The 15,446-nt window shown below is 42.3% G+C and overlaps 1 protein-coding gene across 5 annotated transcripts in view; it reads left to right on the forward strand.

Annotated features, from left to right (window-relative positions):
- DIP2C (DIP2 acetate--CoA ligase C (putative)) overlaps positions 1-15,446 on the forward strand; it is a 524,374-nt gene that overhangs the window by 420,859 nt on the left and 88,069 nt on the right. For all 5 annotated transcript variants that reach the window (XM_089776776.1, XM_006111894.4, XM_006111897.4 and 2 more), the window contains 6 exons: positions 1,413-1,549; positions 4,199-4,407; positions 5,787-5,901; positions 11,247-11,448; positions 14,020-14,129; positions 15,157-15,237. In XM_089776776.1, the coding sequence (XP_089632902.1) occupies positions 1,413-1,549; positions 4,199-4,407; positions 5,787-5,901; positions 11,247-11,448; positions 14,020-14,129; positions 15,157-15,237 (854 nt within the window). The remainder of the gene's footprint in view (positions 1-1,412; positions 1,550-4,198; positions 4,408-5,786; positions 5,902-11,246; positions 11,449-14,019; positions 14,130-15,156; positions 15,238-15,446) is intronic.

A 15,446-nucleotide genomic window follows, 5' to 3' on the forward strand; every position in this document is an offset into this window, starting at 1 on the left:
CTTAAGGAGATAATAGTTATAAAATTCAGACTAAAGCAAGAAGCTAGAGGTTTTTTAACATGACATCAGGCTCTGTATCCAAATTGATTTTATGTGTTGTGTTGTACTGACTGGAAAAGACCAATATTGCTGTGTTTCTTAACAGAACTTCTAATACATTATGTACCAAATGAACTCTGTTTCAGTTGAACAAGTTAAAATGGAAGCAAGTTGATTTTTTTCTAACAGCCCTGATATAAAATTATTTTATAGATATATTGGTTCATGGCTGATTATATATTCTGTTCTAATTCAAGGGAAGGTATAATACATATTATTTTGTGATTATCCTCACTGGGAGTGGAGAAGCAGCCGAGACATAATATTTGCACTTATAAAGGCATTCTGGTCTGCTTCCCTTTTCTCTTTCACCTCAGCCCCTTTCCAGTTGCAAAGACATATGCTTATGACAGTCTCCTACTACAGAGATTGCTGCTAAGAGGCATACCTGCCCTTACTTTTGTGTCCAAGATTGGAAGTGGCAGAACTCCCACACTATCTTTGGTGCAGAGATAGAAAGTATCAGAGTGTCCTCAAGCAAGAATACTCTTTCTCACCTTTGCGATTTTTCCTTCTCTTCTCTCCCCAATGAGCACTCTCTCTCCCTCTGGCTTCTCTCCCCCCAATGTGCACTCTGTCTCTCCCTCTGGCTTCTTTCCCCCCAATGTGCACTTTCTCTCTCTCTCTCTGAGCATCTACACTGCACCATAACTCGAAATAAGATGCACAATTTGAGCTGTGCAAATTGCGTATCTTATTTCGATGCTATTTCAAAACAGCTTATTTCATCATTTAATTTTGAAATAACGTGCTCCTTACCCCTCGAAGAATGAGGTTTACAGGGACGTCAGAATAGCAAGCACAAAATAACAGGCTTGCTATGAAGATGCCCAAATAGCATTGCAGTGTAGAAGTAGTCTCTCTCTCTCTCCCTCTCTCTCTCTGCCCACTGTCAATATTTTTCTTCACTTGTTGGTCTCCTCTTAGTTCCTGCTGTCTGTGCTGTACTCTAGTACAAAATTGATGGGCGTCTAAACTCTGGTAATTCTTGACAAAGAAACACACTACTGCTGTTCTAGTCTGATGGGCAGAATATCTGGATGTCTTGCATGGATTTTACTTGGGTTTAGGTGAGAACCAGCCTTCCTGCCTTGACATCTGTTGCTGGCAATTGGATATAGAATAATTGTCATCCAGAAGTTAAAGAAAAATATTTGATTTTGTAATATATATGGTAATGTATGTAATATGTATGGTATTACTGTCGGCATATAATTTATTCACTGAAATTTCTAGCCCACAGCCTCCTGCTACCACTAACTTTCCTCTGTCATTTCCATAATATTTTTGAAAATCTTTTGCTTTCTTTTTAGCTATAATGTGTGCAGTGAAGCCAGATGGAATTCCTCAGCTCTGTAGAACAGATGAAATAGGCGAACTTTGTGTATGTGCCATAGCAACAGGTACATCATATTATGGACTCTCAGGCATGACCAAGAACACTTTTGAGGTGAGTCAGAATGAACGTGCACAACAGAATCCATCTTTTTTAACTCTTCCGAGTTGAGACATCTGTATGTACAGGTGCAGTAATGCTAACAATTCTATTCATTATTACTAACTACTAGCGATACAATTTGTAATGCCAAGTGAAAACCAGTAGCAATTAAATTTTAGGGGGCTTCATTTCATTAAATACTCTTCAGACCTTTAGAAAAGTATGGTTATCACCCTGAGAGGTTGTTCTCTGTTTGAAACAAGATACTTGTGTTTGTAACAAATTATAGGAGGAAAGAGGGATGCAGGACATGCAGTTTTATAGGGTACCTGTGTGTACAACTTCATGGTTCCAAACACTTGGAAAACTGCTGAGAAATTAGATTTAAAAACTTTCTTCAACAAATCTTCAATCTAGCCAACATTAGTTAACTGATTTCTTGTAGGAATCATAACAGAAATATGTTTTGAAGAGAGATTTGAAGCAGTCTGAAAACATGATTTTTACAAGATTGCTTTTTTCCTAATGAACTAAATATGGCTTTTGTTTTTAAACCAAAAGAGGTGTAATTCTTTGAATTTCATAAGTCTGCTTGTTTTTCTGAGCTCTGCATTTCTATGATGATAGCTAATTTGATAACTTTGTAGCAGCTGTCTACTTCTGTTTTTGTGGAACCTTAATTGACATGATATAAAAAGTCTAGACAAGTCACTGAAGTACAGAGAAAAACTGAACAGAGATATTCTTTATTTAAATTTTTGTTTCTTTCTTTTCTTAATCAGTGGGGTGGGGAAACAAGGAGGCAAGGAAATGAGTGTAAATGTATTGCTCCTTTAACCAAATGCTTCTTCTGATTGCAACATTTGTATACAGGTTGGATCTCCCTGATCCAGCACCCTTGGGACCTGAACAGTCCCAGATGAGGGATTTTGCTCGACCAGGGGAGGTCACTCTGGGCCCCCTGTCACTCTCCCCTCACCTCCACCCTGGCCTGGCCCAGTGCCCTCCCAGCCAGCTCCCCACCTGCTGCCAGCCCTGATGGGCAGCCGCTGCTGCCCGGCTCCAAGCCTCACTGAGCAGCCACATACTGGGGCTCCCAACCCTTCCAGGCAGTCATGCACCGGGAGTCCTGACGTTGCCAGGCAGCTGTGTACTACCGCAGTTCCTGGCTCCACCGGGCAGCCACAAGCTGCAGCTTTGGGCCCTGCAGGGCCACCACCGCTGCTGCTGCAGCTCACAATCACCGCCAGGCAGCAACACATTGGTTCTCCCAGCCCTGATGCTGCACCCTGGGTGGCTTCGCCAGCAGCTTGCTACGGGCACTCTGCTGCCCTGCCATCCCCATGGGACTCCCTGCTACTGGCCCTCCATTGGGACTTTTTGGTCCTGCAGCATCTATGCCGGACCACAGATGTTGCCAGACAGGAGAGTCTTGGTTTAGAGAGTTTTAAGCTGTAGGCTAAACAGTTAATTTTTTCCTGCATAATGACTGTTTCAATATTCCTAATTCGTACCCCATTCTGAGTGTCACAAGCACTATACCCTGAATAAACACCAGGGGCTGGAAGTGGGAATGACAGTTCCTAGACCCATGGAAGCCAGGAATCTTTCTATACTGCAATGGTTTTGAATTTCTAAAATCACTTTTTCACGTGCTGAAAAAGCAATTAGTGATAGCCAGTGTGACTGGAAATCCAATATCTGACTAGTGTACAAGACAGAACTTAATAACAGAATTAAGCTAGAATTAAGCTCAGTAAAATCAGCTAGAATTTAATAGCATCAGTAAAATCAGTCATAGTTGGTAATATCCAGTTGGTAGTAACTGAGGCCCTTAGTTGAGCATGTATGTGAGGTTAAGCATATCTGTAGCCCAATTAATGGGGCTACTCACATGCTCAAGAACCTTGACCAAAACACTTAAGATGCTTTTCTTACGTGCCCTTTCATGTGAGAGCAAGTCAAGAGTCAATTATCTGCTTTCAGAACTAATTATGGTCTCTGAATGAACCATTATTCATTTTTCAATAAGTCATCAATGTGCAGAATGTGACCTTTTCTTTTGATAACTGAGCCTCAAAGGAAAAAACACAGACACTTTGACTTTTATTGACAACTCACAGTGGAGGCCCTCAGCTTGTGATTGCCTTAGATAACTAAGAACTTGCATTTACACATCCTCAGACCCTGCAATTTTCATGGCATTTGCTGTAGTCATTGAGGGAAATAAAGGCATTCCTGCAGAGACCAAGAGAACATAATTTGTTTAACTTACGTAAAATTGATGGGTGTCTACAGTATATTAAAATGGCTTGATTTGTTTTGGTGACTTTTTTTTTTCTGAAGTGTATTGCTTTAATGAGAGTGGACATTTCCACTGATATTTTTATTATTATTTCTTCACTGCATTTTGGACCTAAATTTAATTCCTTCCCATTCAAATATTTGTATCCATTATTGTTATTAAATTAAAACATAGAAGCTATGGAAAGTGTGTGTCCTAAATAAATATGTCACAAGGTTTAGCACAATGGGTGGAGAGGTCTGGGTTCAGAGTGGAATAAGGACTCCCCATTCTCAGGGAAGCCCATAGTGCTGGTAACTCTGGGGATTAGTTTCTTGTAAGGAATATGGATAACTGTATTCCTGTCTCTATTACAGGTGTTTCCTATGACCAGTTCAGGAGCTCCTATAAGTGAATACCCTTTTATAAGGACAGGCTTGCTAGGATTTATTGGACCAGGAGGGCTTGTCTTCGTCATAGGCAAAATGGACGGTCTAATGGTGGTCAGTGGAAGAAGACATAATGCTGATGACATTGTAGCAACAGCCCTGGCTGTGGAACCAATGAAGTTTGTCTACAGGGGAAGGTTTGGCTCACTTTTGTTTCTTTGTAAATTAAGATCTTTATGTTGCTTAAAGCAAGTCTAAGTCACCCAGTATTTAAAAATGCCTGTGGCAGGTGTGACCTATTCACACTAAACTCCCAAATGTTGCTTACACCCAGGTCCATCGACAGGAGGAGGTAAAGGGTGCAGTTGAACATGGTCCCAGTAGAATTAAAGGGGCCCAGGACTGCCACGCAGCAACAGCAACCCTCATTTTTTCCTTTTAAAAAGCGCTGTTGTAGCGACATAGCAGCAGCTATGGGGAGCCTCAGATCCACAGAGCAGCAGGGTGGAAAGGAGGGCCTGGAACTCCTTATAACTTTGAACCCTGCCTGGGTCTGAGGGGAGGGGAGAGCCGGTCTGGGAATGGAGCGGGAGGGAGTCAGGGTGTGAAGAGAAGGAAGGAGCCAAACTCTGGGGGTAGAGTCGGGCACTGGACTGCAGGGAGTGAGGGCCTAGAGGGGAGGAGGAATCAGGCTAGGAAGGCAAAAGAGTGGGGGGTGCAAGCATGGGTAAGTAAGGATGGTTGGGAGAAAGGAGCCAAGGGTGAGGGGCAGAGGACTGCTGGTGGTCAGAGCTGGACTGGAGGGGAAGTAGGGTGAGAGGAGCATCTCCAAGCACATGGGTATGGGGCAGTGACCAACCAGAGGGTCCTCTGATTGAGGAGTGGTGCTTGAGGTTTCTCTGGGCAGGGAGAGGGAGGTGGCTTGTGCCTCTCTCTCGCCAAGGGACAAGGGCTAGGAAGCCCGTTGATGTGTTGTCCTAGAGCCCAGAATTCCTGTCAGCAAGCCTGCTTTCACCAATGGTGTTGCGTGAGAGTTGGCAATGGTGGGAAGCTTGTGCAGAATTTCCTTGTGTAAATAAGGCTGCAGAGCAGGGGCGGTCAAACTTCTGGGATTTGGAAATTGTATGGAGGATCATGAATGAGGCTGGAGTGTGGGAGTGTGGGACCCATATACATAGGTGCTAGAGGGAGGACATGCTGCTACTTCCAGGATTTGTGTTTCAGGGCAAACCCCAGACCATAGTTCCTAGTACAAGCTCGAGGGCAGGATTAAAATGGCTGACAGGCCAGGTGAAGGCTACTGAATCAAAGATCATTAGTAACACTACTTTACAAAAACTACTGATTTTACAGGTCTTGTAATATTTTTCCTCCGACCTTAGTCAAGTTTAACAATTATGTCAGGGTTTCATATGACATTTTTTTCACTAGCAGAATTAGTAGCTAAAGTATCATTCTTCTGAATAATTCGAGTAATTGACAAATAACATTTCCAAAATGTTCACTGCAGGAATGGAATAGACTTTTCTGCAGTCAGTATTCTAACTCAATCCCCTTTTCTTTCTGTGTGTTACAGAATAGCAGTGTTTTCAGTGAGTGTGCTTCATGATGAAAGGATAGTTATTGTTGCTGAACAAAGGCCAGATTCCACAGAGGAAGATAGTTTTCAGTGGATGAGCAGAGTTCTCCAGGTAATGTTCCTATGGTAATTCTGAAGTTTGTTGTTTCAATTTTATATTCCCTTTATTGATTGTTTAACACAATGAAGACTGTATTCTGATCAGCTTCTTTGAGCATGTGTGTGTGTGGATTTCACTGTAGGCCCAAATGATAGCCGTCTTTTAATACCAGTGTTCATCAGGGCCGTGCTGTATTCTAAGCCTCCTTATGTTCCCCTGGAAGGGCATGAAGGGCAGAGAAGCCACTACCCTTTGTCATGGCTCCTTCCCCACTCTGGCATGATAAATGGAGGAGTGGGGGCCAGCAAAAGTACCTAGGGTTGCCTCATGGCTGAAACAAAAATACCAAACATCTTCGCCCCCCTTCACCCCCCAAAAAAACCCAAAACACTGGGAAAAAACCTGGATCACTGCTAGGGGTTACCAGGTAGTCATTTAAAAAAAACAAAAACAAAAAACAGGACACGCTTCATGGGGGGGAGGACGGCCAGGAAGGGAGCGGTGCTGGCTGGGAAGGGGGGGCCTGGAAACAGCTAATGGGGGGAGGAGGGGCAATGGGGCTGCCCATGGGAGCCAACGGGAAGCAGGGCTGGCTGTGGCGGGGGTGAGGGTCGGGCGGAACGGGGCTGGCTGCAGGATATTGGGGGAGGGGGCGGGGCTGGCTGGGAGTAAAGGGGGGGCAGGAAGCACAGCTGGGGGTGCATATGCAAGGTAGAGGTTTCCCCTCCTCCTCACACTCAACCAACTGAGGGCTCCTGGCAGCAATCGCGGCCCCGCCTCTCAGCTGGGACTCCCAGCCACTCCCCCTGCCCACTCCAGGCTTCAGTCTGGTGCGCAGCCGGAAAAATCAGAAAATACCGGACTTTGCACATGTCTGATATTTTCTGTTTTTTTTTTACCGGACAGAGCGCACAAATACCAGACTGTTTGGTACAATACCGAACACCTGGCAACCCTAAAAGTACCCCAAAACCTTATCTACCAGGCTTTGGTATAAAACTTCCCCCCCAAAATCTTAACAACTTAGATTTTGGGGATAAAATCTCCGCTGCTATCACCCAAATATTAATAAAGCAAACAGGGAGAGACTACATCGGAAATCTCACCCCTAGAGTACAAACCAGGACACACAAATTAACCAATACCAGGTTAATAAAAAGAAAAGAGAAAGAATTTCTATTATCACCACAATATTCCTGTTGCAAGCATAATCACTAGATGGAACAGTGACAAAATAATATACTCATAGAGGAGAAATTTACCATGAGCCAGGAACTTAGTTACAAAGGAGAGCAAAACCCATTTTTAAATGCACAGACACTAGATCCTGTTTCCCAAACCATAAAACAATAAAACGGATTTGTCTAAACTTTATCCTACTTACAGACTGTGAAGAGTATTTTCTTAGAGGGAGACATCCTGTCCCCTTCAATAGCTGAAGAGAAAAAAACTACCTAGAGATAAAGGAGGGAAACCCAAAAATTCCTTTGTCCTAATTTGAGATTCCTACCTACATTCCTATTGGGTAACTCTACCTGAGTTAGGTATAGTTAACCCTTAGTCCCCAGGCTGCTGGCTAACCCTCCTGATCATGACAACCCTCCATCGAGTTTCTTGTACCATTGGTGGAAGCAGGTTGGGATCCATCCTGGAGGGGTCTTTGATCAAATTTATGAAGAAATCTTCATCTTCCTGCTCCCCTCATTTGGACTGCAAAAAAGGAAGAAAAACGAGAGCTGTGTTCTCTGCAGGCTGAGCACTTGGGCAGCAGCCCAGGAGAGATTCAAATGCCGCCCAGCTGATTAGCAGAGTGCCCACAGCCGGCAACATGTATTTCTACGGGTGGTGCCTACCCGCACGTGCCTTGGTGCATATAACAAAATTTATTCTGCACATGAATGGAAAAGAAATCAGAGGGAACACTGCTACAGACCTCCCCCATACACTCCTACCCAGAATAACGAAGTGCTTCGTGCCAAGTACCATACATCATGGTGGTCTCCAAATCTTCAGGGCTTTGAATCCTGCCAGTTCTATAACAGACTGATTCCTTTCAAGGATGGACACTGTTGATGTCATTTCTGCCTAGCGTAGGACCAGGGGGTCAGGACCCAAAAACCCAGACACTCTCAGCTAAAACCATATCTGCTTGAGCACTCCAGGCAAAGGTGATAGCCACTATCCAATACGGTGGCATTAGCTAGTGTTCCCTAAGGCACACATCATACACTGGGGTCAGGCACTGGAAAAAGGTGAAGAGAGCACTGGCAGAGCCAATATTAGTGACTTTGACATCAGCTGCCTCCACATTAGTGAAATCTGTGGCAGTGAAACTGTAACACCATCTGCCCTGGAAGCTGTGACACTGACTGCTACATCATATGCAGTACCCCCGTTCTGACTGCAACAGCATCTGTGTCTGTACCTGAATATGAAGCCCCCTCAAAGCAAGGTGGAAACCAAACAAAGCTCCAGCCATGATGGGAGGGCCTGGAAGGAAAACACATCATCTCTATTTGAGGGGTAAAGCATCAGACCTGGAATGAAACACTCACAAACAAACTGAGTATTGGTATCTGTGATGGTGCGCAGCAAGGGCCCTCAGATATCCCCTGTATGAATCTGGATCACCTCCAAGAATGCTTCCTGTGCTGAAGAGTAATGTTTCCTATAAACTGTGCACCAGGAGAATTTACGGTGCTGCTCAGCTGATTAGTAGAGTTCCCACAGCCACCCACAACCAGCAGCATGAATTTCTACCAGTGGTGCACATCTTCACATTGCTTAGTGCACATAATAAAATGTATTTCACACACAGATAGAAAAATTAGAGGGAACATTGCTGAAAGACAGCTGGTATTGAAACTGTCCCTGGCACCTTATCCTCCTATATTCATGAACGAAGGATTTTCCTTGCCATTACCTCTTCACTCCTCATTGCTAGCTTTCTCCTGTGCTTTCCTGTATGTATTCAATATTGAGATACCTCATGTGACCTTCTGACCTGTTCTTCAGTATTCCACAGTGCAGATCACTACACCGATGCACTATACCAACAAACAAGGAGGCACATGCTTGTGATCTTCCATTTCTTAGGAAGCTGTCAAGCTCTGGACATGTGCCATCTACAAAGGATAAGCCTGCTAGTGCTTTGTGTCTCAAGAGTCAGCAATGAGCAGATGGACTTCCTGAGCAGATAACCCATGACCAACCACAAGTATCCCCTACACAGAGCTTATATTCCATCACAAGTGGAAGGGAACAGGTTCCCATAATAGACCCATTTGCCACCCAAGGCAAAGCCAGGATGTCACTTTCTGCTCCGGAGGGGATATAAGCAAGGGCTCATTGTCCATATTCTGCGTGGAGTCCAAGCCTAGCTTGCCTTTGTACAGATTCCCAAGGATGATTTCCCAAATAAAGAGACAAAGCCATGACCTTTCTCATGGTTCTGTGGAAGCGTAGGCAGTTTTGCCTGACAGGCCTGCTGCAAATGTCCATTCAGGTGCTGATCCAGCTCTGATTGCACAGACCTGATTTTACAGCACCATGGGGAGATATTCCATCCAGACCGCAAGTCCCTGCACCTGTACATTGTCTGGTTATAAATACCATGGACAGGGACCTGCCTGTCAGAGAGCCTGTTATTGCCTCAGACTTCAATACCCTCCTCTCAAGGCTCGTGTGGACCCTCTTCAAACCCCTTTCAGAGGGTTTTTCTCTCTCTTTTTATCTTGCTACCTCTTCAGCCAGGAGAGCAACGGAGCTGTCATCATTTATGGCCAACCACCTATATACAACAAATGGTCTGGTAGCACTTTATAGACTAACAAAACATGTAGATGGTATCATGAGCTTTTTGGGCACAGCCCATTTCTTCAGATGACTGGAGTTTACTAACTCAGCTACCCCTTGAAGCATCTGTATACAGTGTTTCAGTGGGATAAAGTGGTGTTGAGTAATCTCCAAGTTTCATCTGAGCAGATTAGTCTGCTTGTCTCCTAAAACCCATTTATTTGTTAAGAATGAAGTGGTCATATACACTAGACATTTCCGGAGCCAGACTTTACTGTGTTGTCAGAATAATTCCATTCAGACTGAATTTTCAGTTATTCCGGAGTGTAGCCAGCTGTTCCAAGGGCTGGGCCATCTCATCACAGAGGACATCGAAATAGGTAATACAATGAGCTGAAACTTCCTAACTGATTTAAAAGGAATGCAGTCAACTTAAATCACACCTTCCTCCAAAAAGTACATATTGCTGCTTTTTTTCCCCAAACAATACCTAAAAAGTTGTTGTAAATAAAAGGCTACAGAAGAGAATACTTCTGTTTTTGTCAGTTTTACCTTGTGCATCTGACAGCACTTGGTAGAAAGCCAGCCTGAATACCTTGTCAGTTTCCATTCATATTTGAAGATAATTTCACTTAGAGTGTGTCTACACAGCTAAGTTATTTTGAAATAATGGCTTTTATTCCGAAATAACTATGTGAGCATCTACACAGCAATTCTGTTATTTTGAAATAATTTTGAAATAATGGACGGCTTAGTCCTTCTTCTGTGAACCTCATTCTCTGAAGAATAATGCCTATTCCAAAATAGCTATTTTGAAATAAGGGGTGTGTAGATGTTCCACTGCTGCTATTTTGAAATAGCCCCTCACCAGGGCCATTCTAAGTTATTCCTCCTGAGGATGTAAATTGAGATAGCAGCGCAGACATGCTATTTCAAAATAAGCTATTTTGGGATAACTAGTCCAGAATAGCTTATTCTGAAATAACTGTGCAGTGTAGATGTAGCCATAGTGATCAGGGAGAGGAAAAATCTTTAACAAACTCCATAAGTTAACACTGAGTTTAGATGCAGGACTGACACCTGACAATGGTTTTAGATCTTTCTGAAGCTAATTAGATTTTGAGTTGATAGAGTCCCTATCAACAATTGCATTAAAAGCACACACCTATTAAAATCAGATTTGCCTGTGAACTCTGTCTTTAGTTAGTAGACCTCCTGTAATGAATTACTGCTAGCATATGGTTATGGAGAGAGCCAGGCACATTAGCTCAACTTGCCTGAAATTCATGAGGGTCTTAAATTGATTTTCATCTATTTATGTGGGTTGTTTTTTAACAATCTAGGTTTTTTAATGGCTATAACCAATGGTGAAGTAAATTTGCTTTCGAATGCCCTCAGTGAAGAGTACCTCTCCTCCTCTGATAATGCTGAAAAGTGCGTTTACTGTAGCAGGTAATTGCCAGGTTGCTTCTGCAGAAGTTTAGAAAACCTAATGAATACTGTAGTGCTAACAAGTGCAGTGATTAGCTTTACTTCATTAACTTCAGCTTCAATTTTTCTAGGCTATTGACAGTATCCATCAAGTGGGTGTTTACTGCTTAGCTTTGGTACCAGCAAACACGCTCCCGAAGACCCCTTTAGGTGGCATACACTTATCAGAAACCAAACAACTTTTTTTGGAAGGCTCATTGCATCCCTGTAATGTATTGATGTGCCCACACACCTGTGTAACAAACCTGCCTAAACCCCGACAAAAACAGCCAGGTAAGCTGAAAAGGGGCATAATCTGTTAGTATTTTCTGTTTTGTAGTGCTATATGTGATAATGTGAATGGGAGCTAATGATGCTCAGCCCCTTGCAAAGTCAGCTATATAATTTGTAAGATGAATAGTCCCGTGGCACCTTGTGGCATGTCCGCACTAGGAAATTATATTGAAAAAAGCTAAATTCAAAATAATAACTCCCAAAAGAAGTATTTCAAAATAAGCTTATTTCCCAAGAAAAGCAAGACAGATTTTAAAATAACCAGCCTATTATTTTGAAATAACAGGCCTGGTAGTGTGGACGCTCCGCTTATTATTTCGAAATATAGGGGGTTATTTTGAAATAACTCCCTCGTGTAGACCAGGGCTTAGAGACTTCTAGCTCATCTGAAGAAGTGAGTTTTGCCCACGAAAACTCATGATAGATACTATATATATTTTTGTTAGTTTCTAAGGTGTCACAGGACTACTCACCATTTTTAGTTACAGGCTAACATGGCTACCCCTCTGAGATAATTTGTAAGAGTACTTTTCTCCCCCTTCCCAAAAAAAAAACGAACTTGTATTGAGAATGTCTCTACAATAGACTACAGTATGAAATATAGACAGACTTTGGGTTGAATAAATAGTCTGTTGGCTCAAGCCCAATAACCTGTCACCTCACTAACAGGGATATGTCTATCCTGCAAAATTTAATCTGAATCCATATTTTGAACTCACATAGTTGGAGGCCTGTCTGGACCTGTGGCTATGGTTTGCTTGAACAAAATACCATGGGGGCATCTGACATGTTTTCTTCTTCAGTGCCTGAAACTTAGGTATCATCTATTATAGAACCTAGAGTATATTTTGTAGTAACAGTTCCCTTGTTTCTCTGATTTGACACTCTTAGACAAACACTTGAGAACTCAAAGAAAGGCATTATAACCTTGCAGAGACATTATAAAAAGGAAGTGTCAGAGACTGATAATGGCTTGTCGAGAAAATGATAGCAATAGGAGATGTTGGCTAGCTGTGACACTCTGGCAGACTCATGTTGCCACGTCCCCACTAAGTTAAACACTGTGGATGCGTCTAGACTGGCAAGATTTGCGCAAAAGCAGGTGCTTTTGCGCAAAAACTTGCCAGCTGTCTACACTGGCCACTTGAATTTGCGCAAGAGCACTGATTTTGTAATGTATAAAATCAGTGCTTCTTGCGCAAATACTTTCACGCTCCCGCTCGAGAAAAAGCCCTCTTGTGCAAGAATACTTGCGCAAGAGGGCCAGTGTAGACAGGACCCTTAATTTTTTGCGCAAGAAAGCCCAGTGGCTAAAAGCGCGTCTATACTGGACACGGATGCTTTTGCGCAAAAGCATCCATGCCAATCTAGATGCTCTTTTGCGGAAATACTTTTAACGGAAAAACTTTTCTGTTAAAAGTATTTCTGCAAAATCATGCCAGTCTAGACGCAGCCCGTGTGTTCCTAAACTGTGGGTTTTGTTTGGATGTGATGTGTTCAGTCTTTGCAGATGGTAAAGGAGCTTCCAGGAGGAGAGGTGATCTCTGGGGGTATTTTTTTTGTTTTTCATACAGGATAACTAAGTCATAGTGCATATTCCAACATAAATATTGGTATGTTTTTGACTCTGTTGGCAAATTCTGGGCAGGTCTAAGCTTGATGCACATGATACTTCATCAGCAATCACACCTAAAAGCAGAAAGTGCAATCACTAATATGGTAATTGCAGTGGTAATATTTATCAGAATATGCTCCAATTTGCAATAGTAGACATAATGTCAGCTTGTATGTGAGATGTTAGTGGTGGTACATTTCTTTCTTGTAAACTTGATTTTACTTTCTCCAGTCTATTTAATAATCATGGGTGTCTCAAACTTTCATAGTATGAACCATCTACCCATGGGTGTCCGGTAGCGTAGGCGGAGGAAGGCTTTTGCCTTCCCAAAACTCCAGGCATAGCCCGCCCACACTCCGCCCCCAGAACACCTGCTGTAGGCATTCTTGGAGCAGAGTGTTGCTGTCCCCAGTGCCCGTCCTCCCTGTGTTCTGGGTTGTGGAGGCTGGAGCCACGTGGTCTCTTCCCTCCCCGGTGCTGGGAAGGCTGAAGCCACTCTGTGCAGCCCTTCTCCTTCCTCTGGTGCTCCAAGGCTGGGGCTGCACCATGCGCCCTCCTCCCTCAAATATTAATGCATTTTAGATTTTTCTAGGATAGCTTACTAGCTGAAAACAAGGAAGAGAACTAGAAATATGTAGTGGCCACACTTCTGCAGGCCGCAATTGGACCATTGACCATAGTTTGAAAAAAATATATAATTTTAAAACTATATACTTGTTGTTTCATCAATGGATGTCTTTGGAAATACATGAGACTTCATGATTTTCATGGCTTTTCTGTTTTTTGCAATTCACACGTCTTAAACACAGGCTCAATTGTTAGGATATTCTCACAAAGTTGTGCACTGAAGTTAGTCATGGGAAAATGTCCCCTGCTGCAAGAGAAGAGATCATGAAAATTCTTAACTGTAAGCCCAATAATGTTATTGTATTTAGCTCTTTTCTAATACATTCTAGAAATTGGGCCTGCCTCTGTGATGGTGGGGAACCTGGTCTCTGGAAAAAGAATTGCTCAGGCTAGTGGCAGAGATCTGGGACAGATAGAAGACAATGATCAGGCCAGAAAAGTAAGTTAAATCTTTTCAAATACAGCTTGTCTTTTACTTAAATTCAGTATCCAAACTCTTGCAAATAGCTTCACTTTTCTGTATTGTTATTTCATATTTATTGGCTTTGTTGGAATAAAAATTTGAGTTCTAGAATACATAAGGAGAAGGAATTTCCTACATTTTTATATGTCTACTTTAATTTAGAAATTTGAATTTTGATCAGTATACTATCTGATGTGTACACTTTCTAGTGTGTCTATTATAAGTTGTCCTGTACTGAATTTTTATTATTTCAGGTGAAATCTAGGAAGTTCATTTGGTAGGTATGCTGTTGATCTTGAGTTTTGTTATTTAAGTTATGTTAAATGTATTACATTTCCACTCTGGTCTTCACAGAGAGGAGAGAAGTAATTATTAGAGAGACAAGTTGGGTGAGGTAATGTCTTTTATTGGACCTACTTATGTTGGTAAAAGAGACAAGTTTTTGAGCTTATATGGAGCTCTTCTTTATGTCACAGAGTGTGATAGCTAAACAGAAGATAGAACAGATTGTTTAGCATATGTAATGAATCCATGTTGTAAAAGGCTGTTCAAGGTTAATTAGCCAGTTAACACTTCTGCAACCATAAAAAAGATAGGTAGTTATTGTAAGCTGGCAAAAATACAAACATTAGGATTTTTTAAATGTAAGTTAGAGAAGGAGGAGAGTTAGAAATAACTATGAAACTAGAACCATGCTTAGATTCAGAAATACCATTCAGAACCAACTTATTGCTTTGAAAGTACAGTAAGTCATACTTCAGACAGTTAGCTTAGATTTCTAAACAGATCAGTGCAGCAAGTTTATGTAGCCCTACTGATGAATGATGCTGAGGGTCACTGTTGAATGCTGAGATCTAGTGTTCAGCAGTTTACTAGTTATTGATATTGATGTATGAACATATAAATGGGATGTACAAAGTGAAAATAAGAAATTGCTTCCTATTTTTAAGAAAACTGAGTAAAATCCATTAAGTATTGTGATTATCATTCTGTTTTGTTTTAGTTCCTATTCCTCTCAGAAGTTTTACAGTGGAGAGCTCAAACGACTCCTGACCATGTGCTTTACACGCTGCTTAATTGTAGGGTAAGAAATTCAGGCGATTACTTTAACGGTTTACCTTGTAGAGAAATGAACACCAGGGCTGTGTCCAGACTCAGGGGTTTTTTCGGGAAAAGTAGCCTTTTTCCGAAAAAACTTCACATGCGTCTAGACTGCAGCCGCGTTCTTTCGAAATTAAATCGAAAGAACGCGGCTTTTCTTTCGACGGCGGTAAACCTCATTTCACGAGGAAG

Source organism: Pelodiscus sinensis, chromosome 2 (genome assembly GCF_052426305.1).
Source record: "Pelodiscus sinensis isolate ZL-2025 chromosome 2, ASM5242630v1, whole genome shotgun sequence".
Classification (NCBI taxonomy): Eukaryota; Metazoa; Chordata; order Testudines; family Trionychidae; genus Pelodiscus; species Pelodiscus sinensis.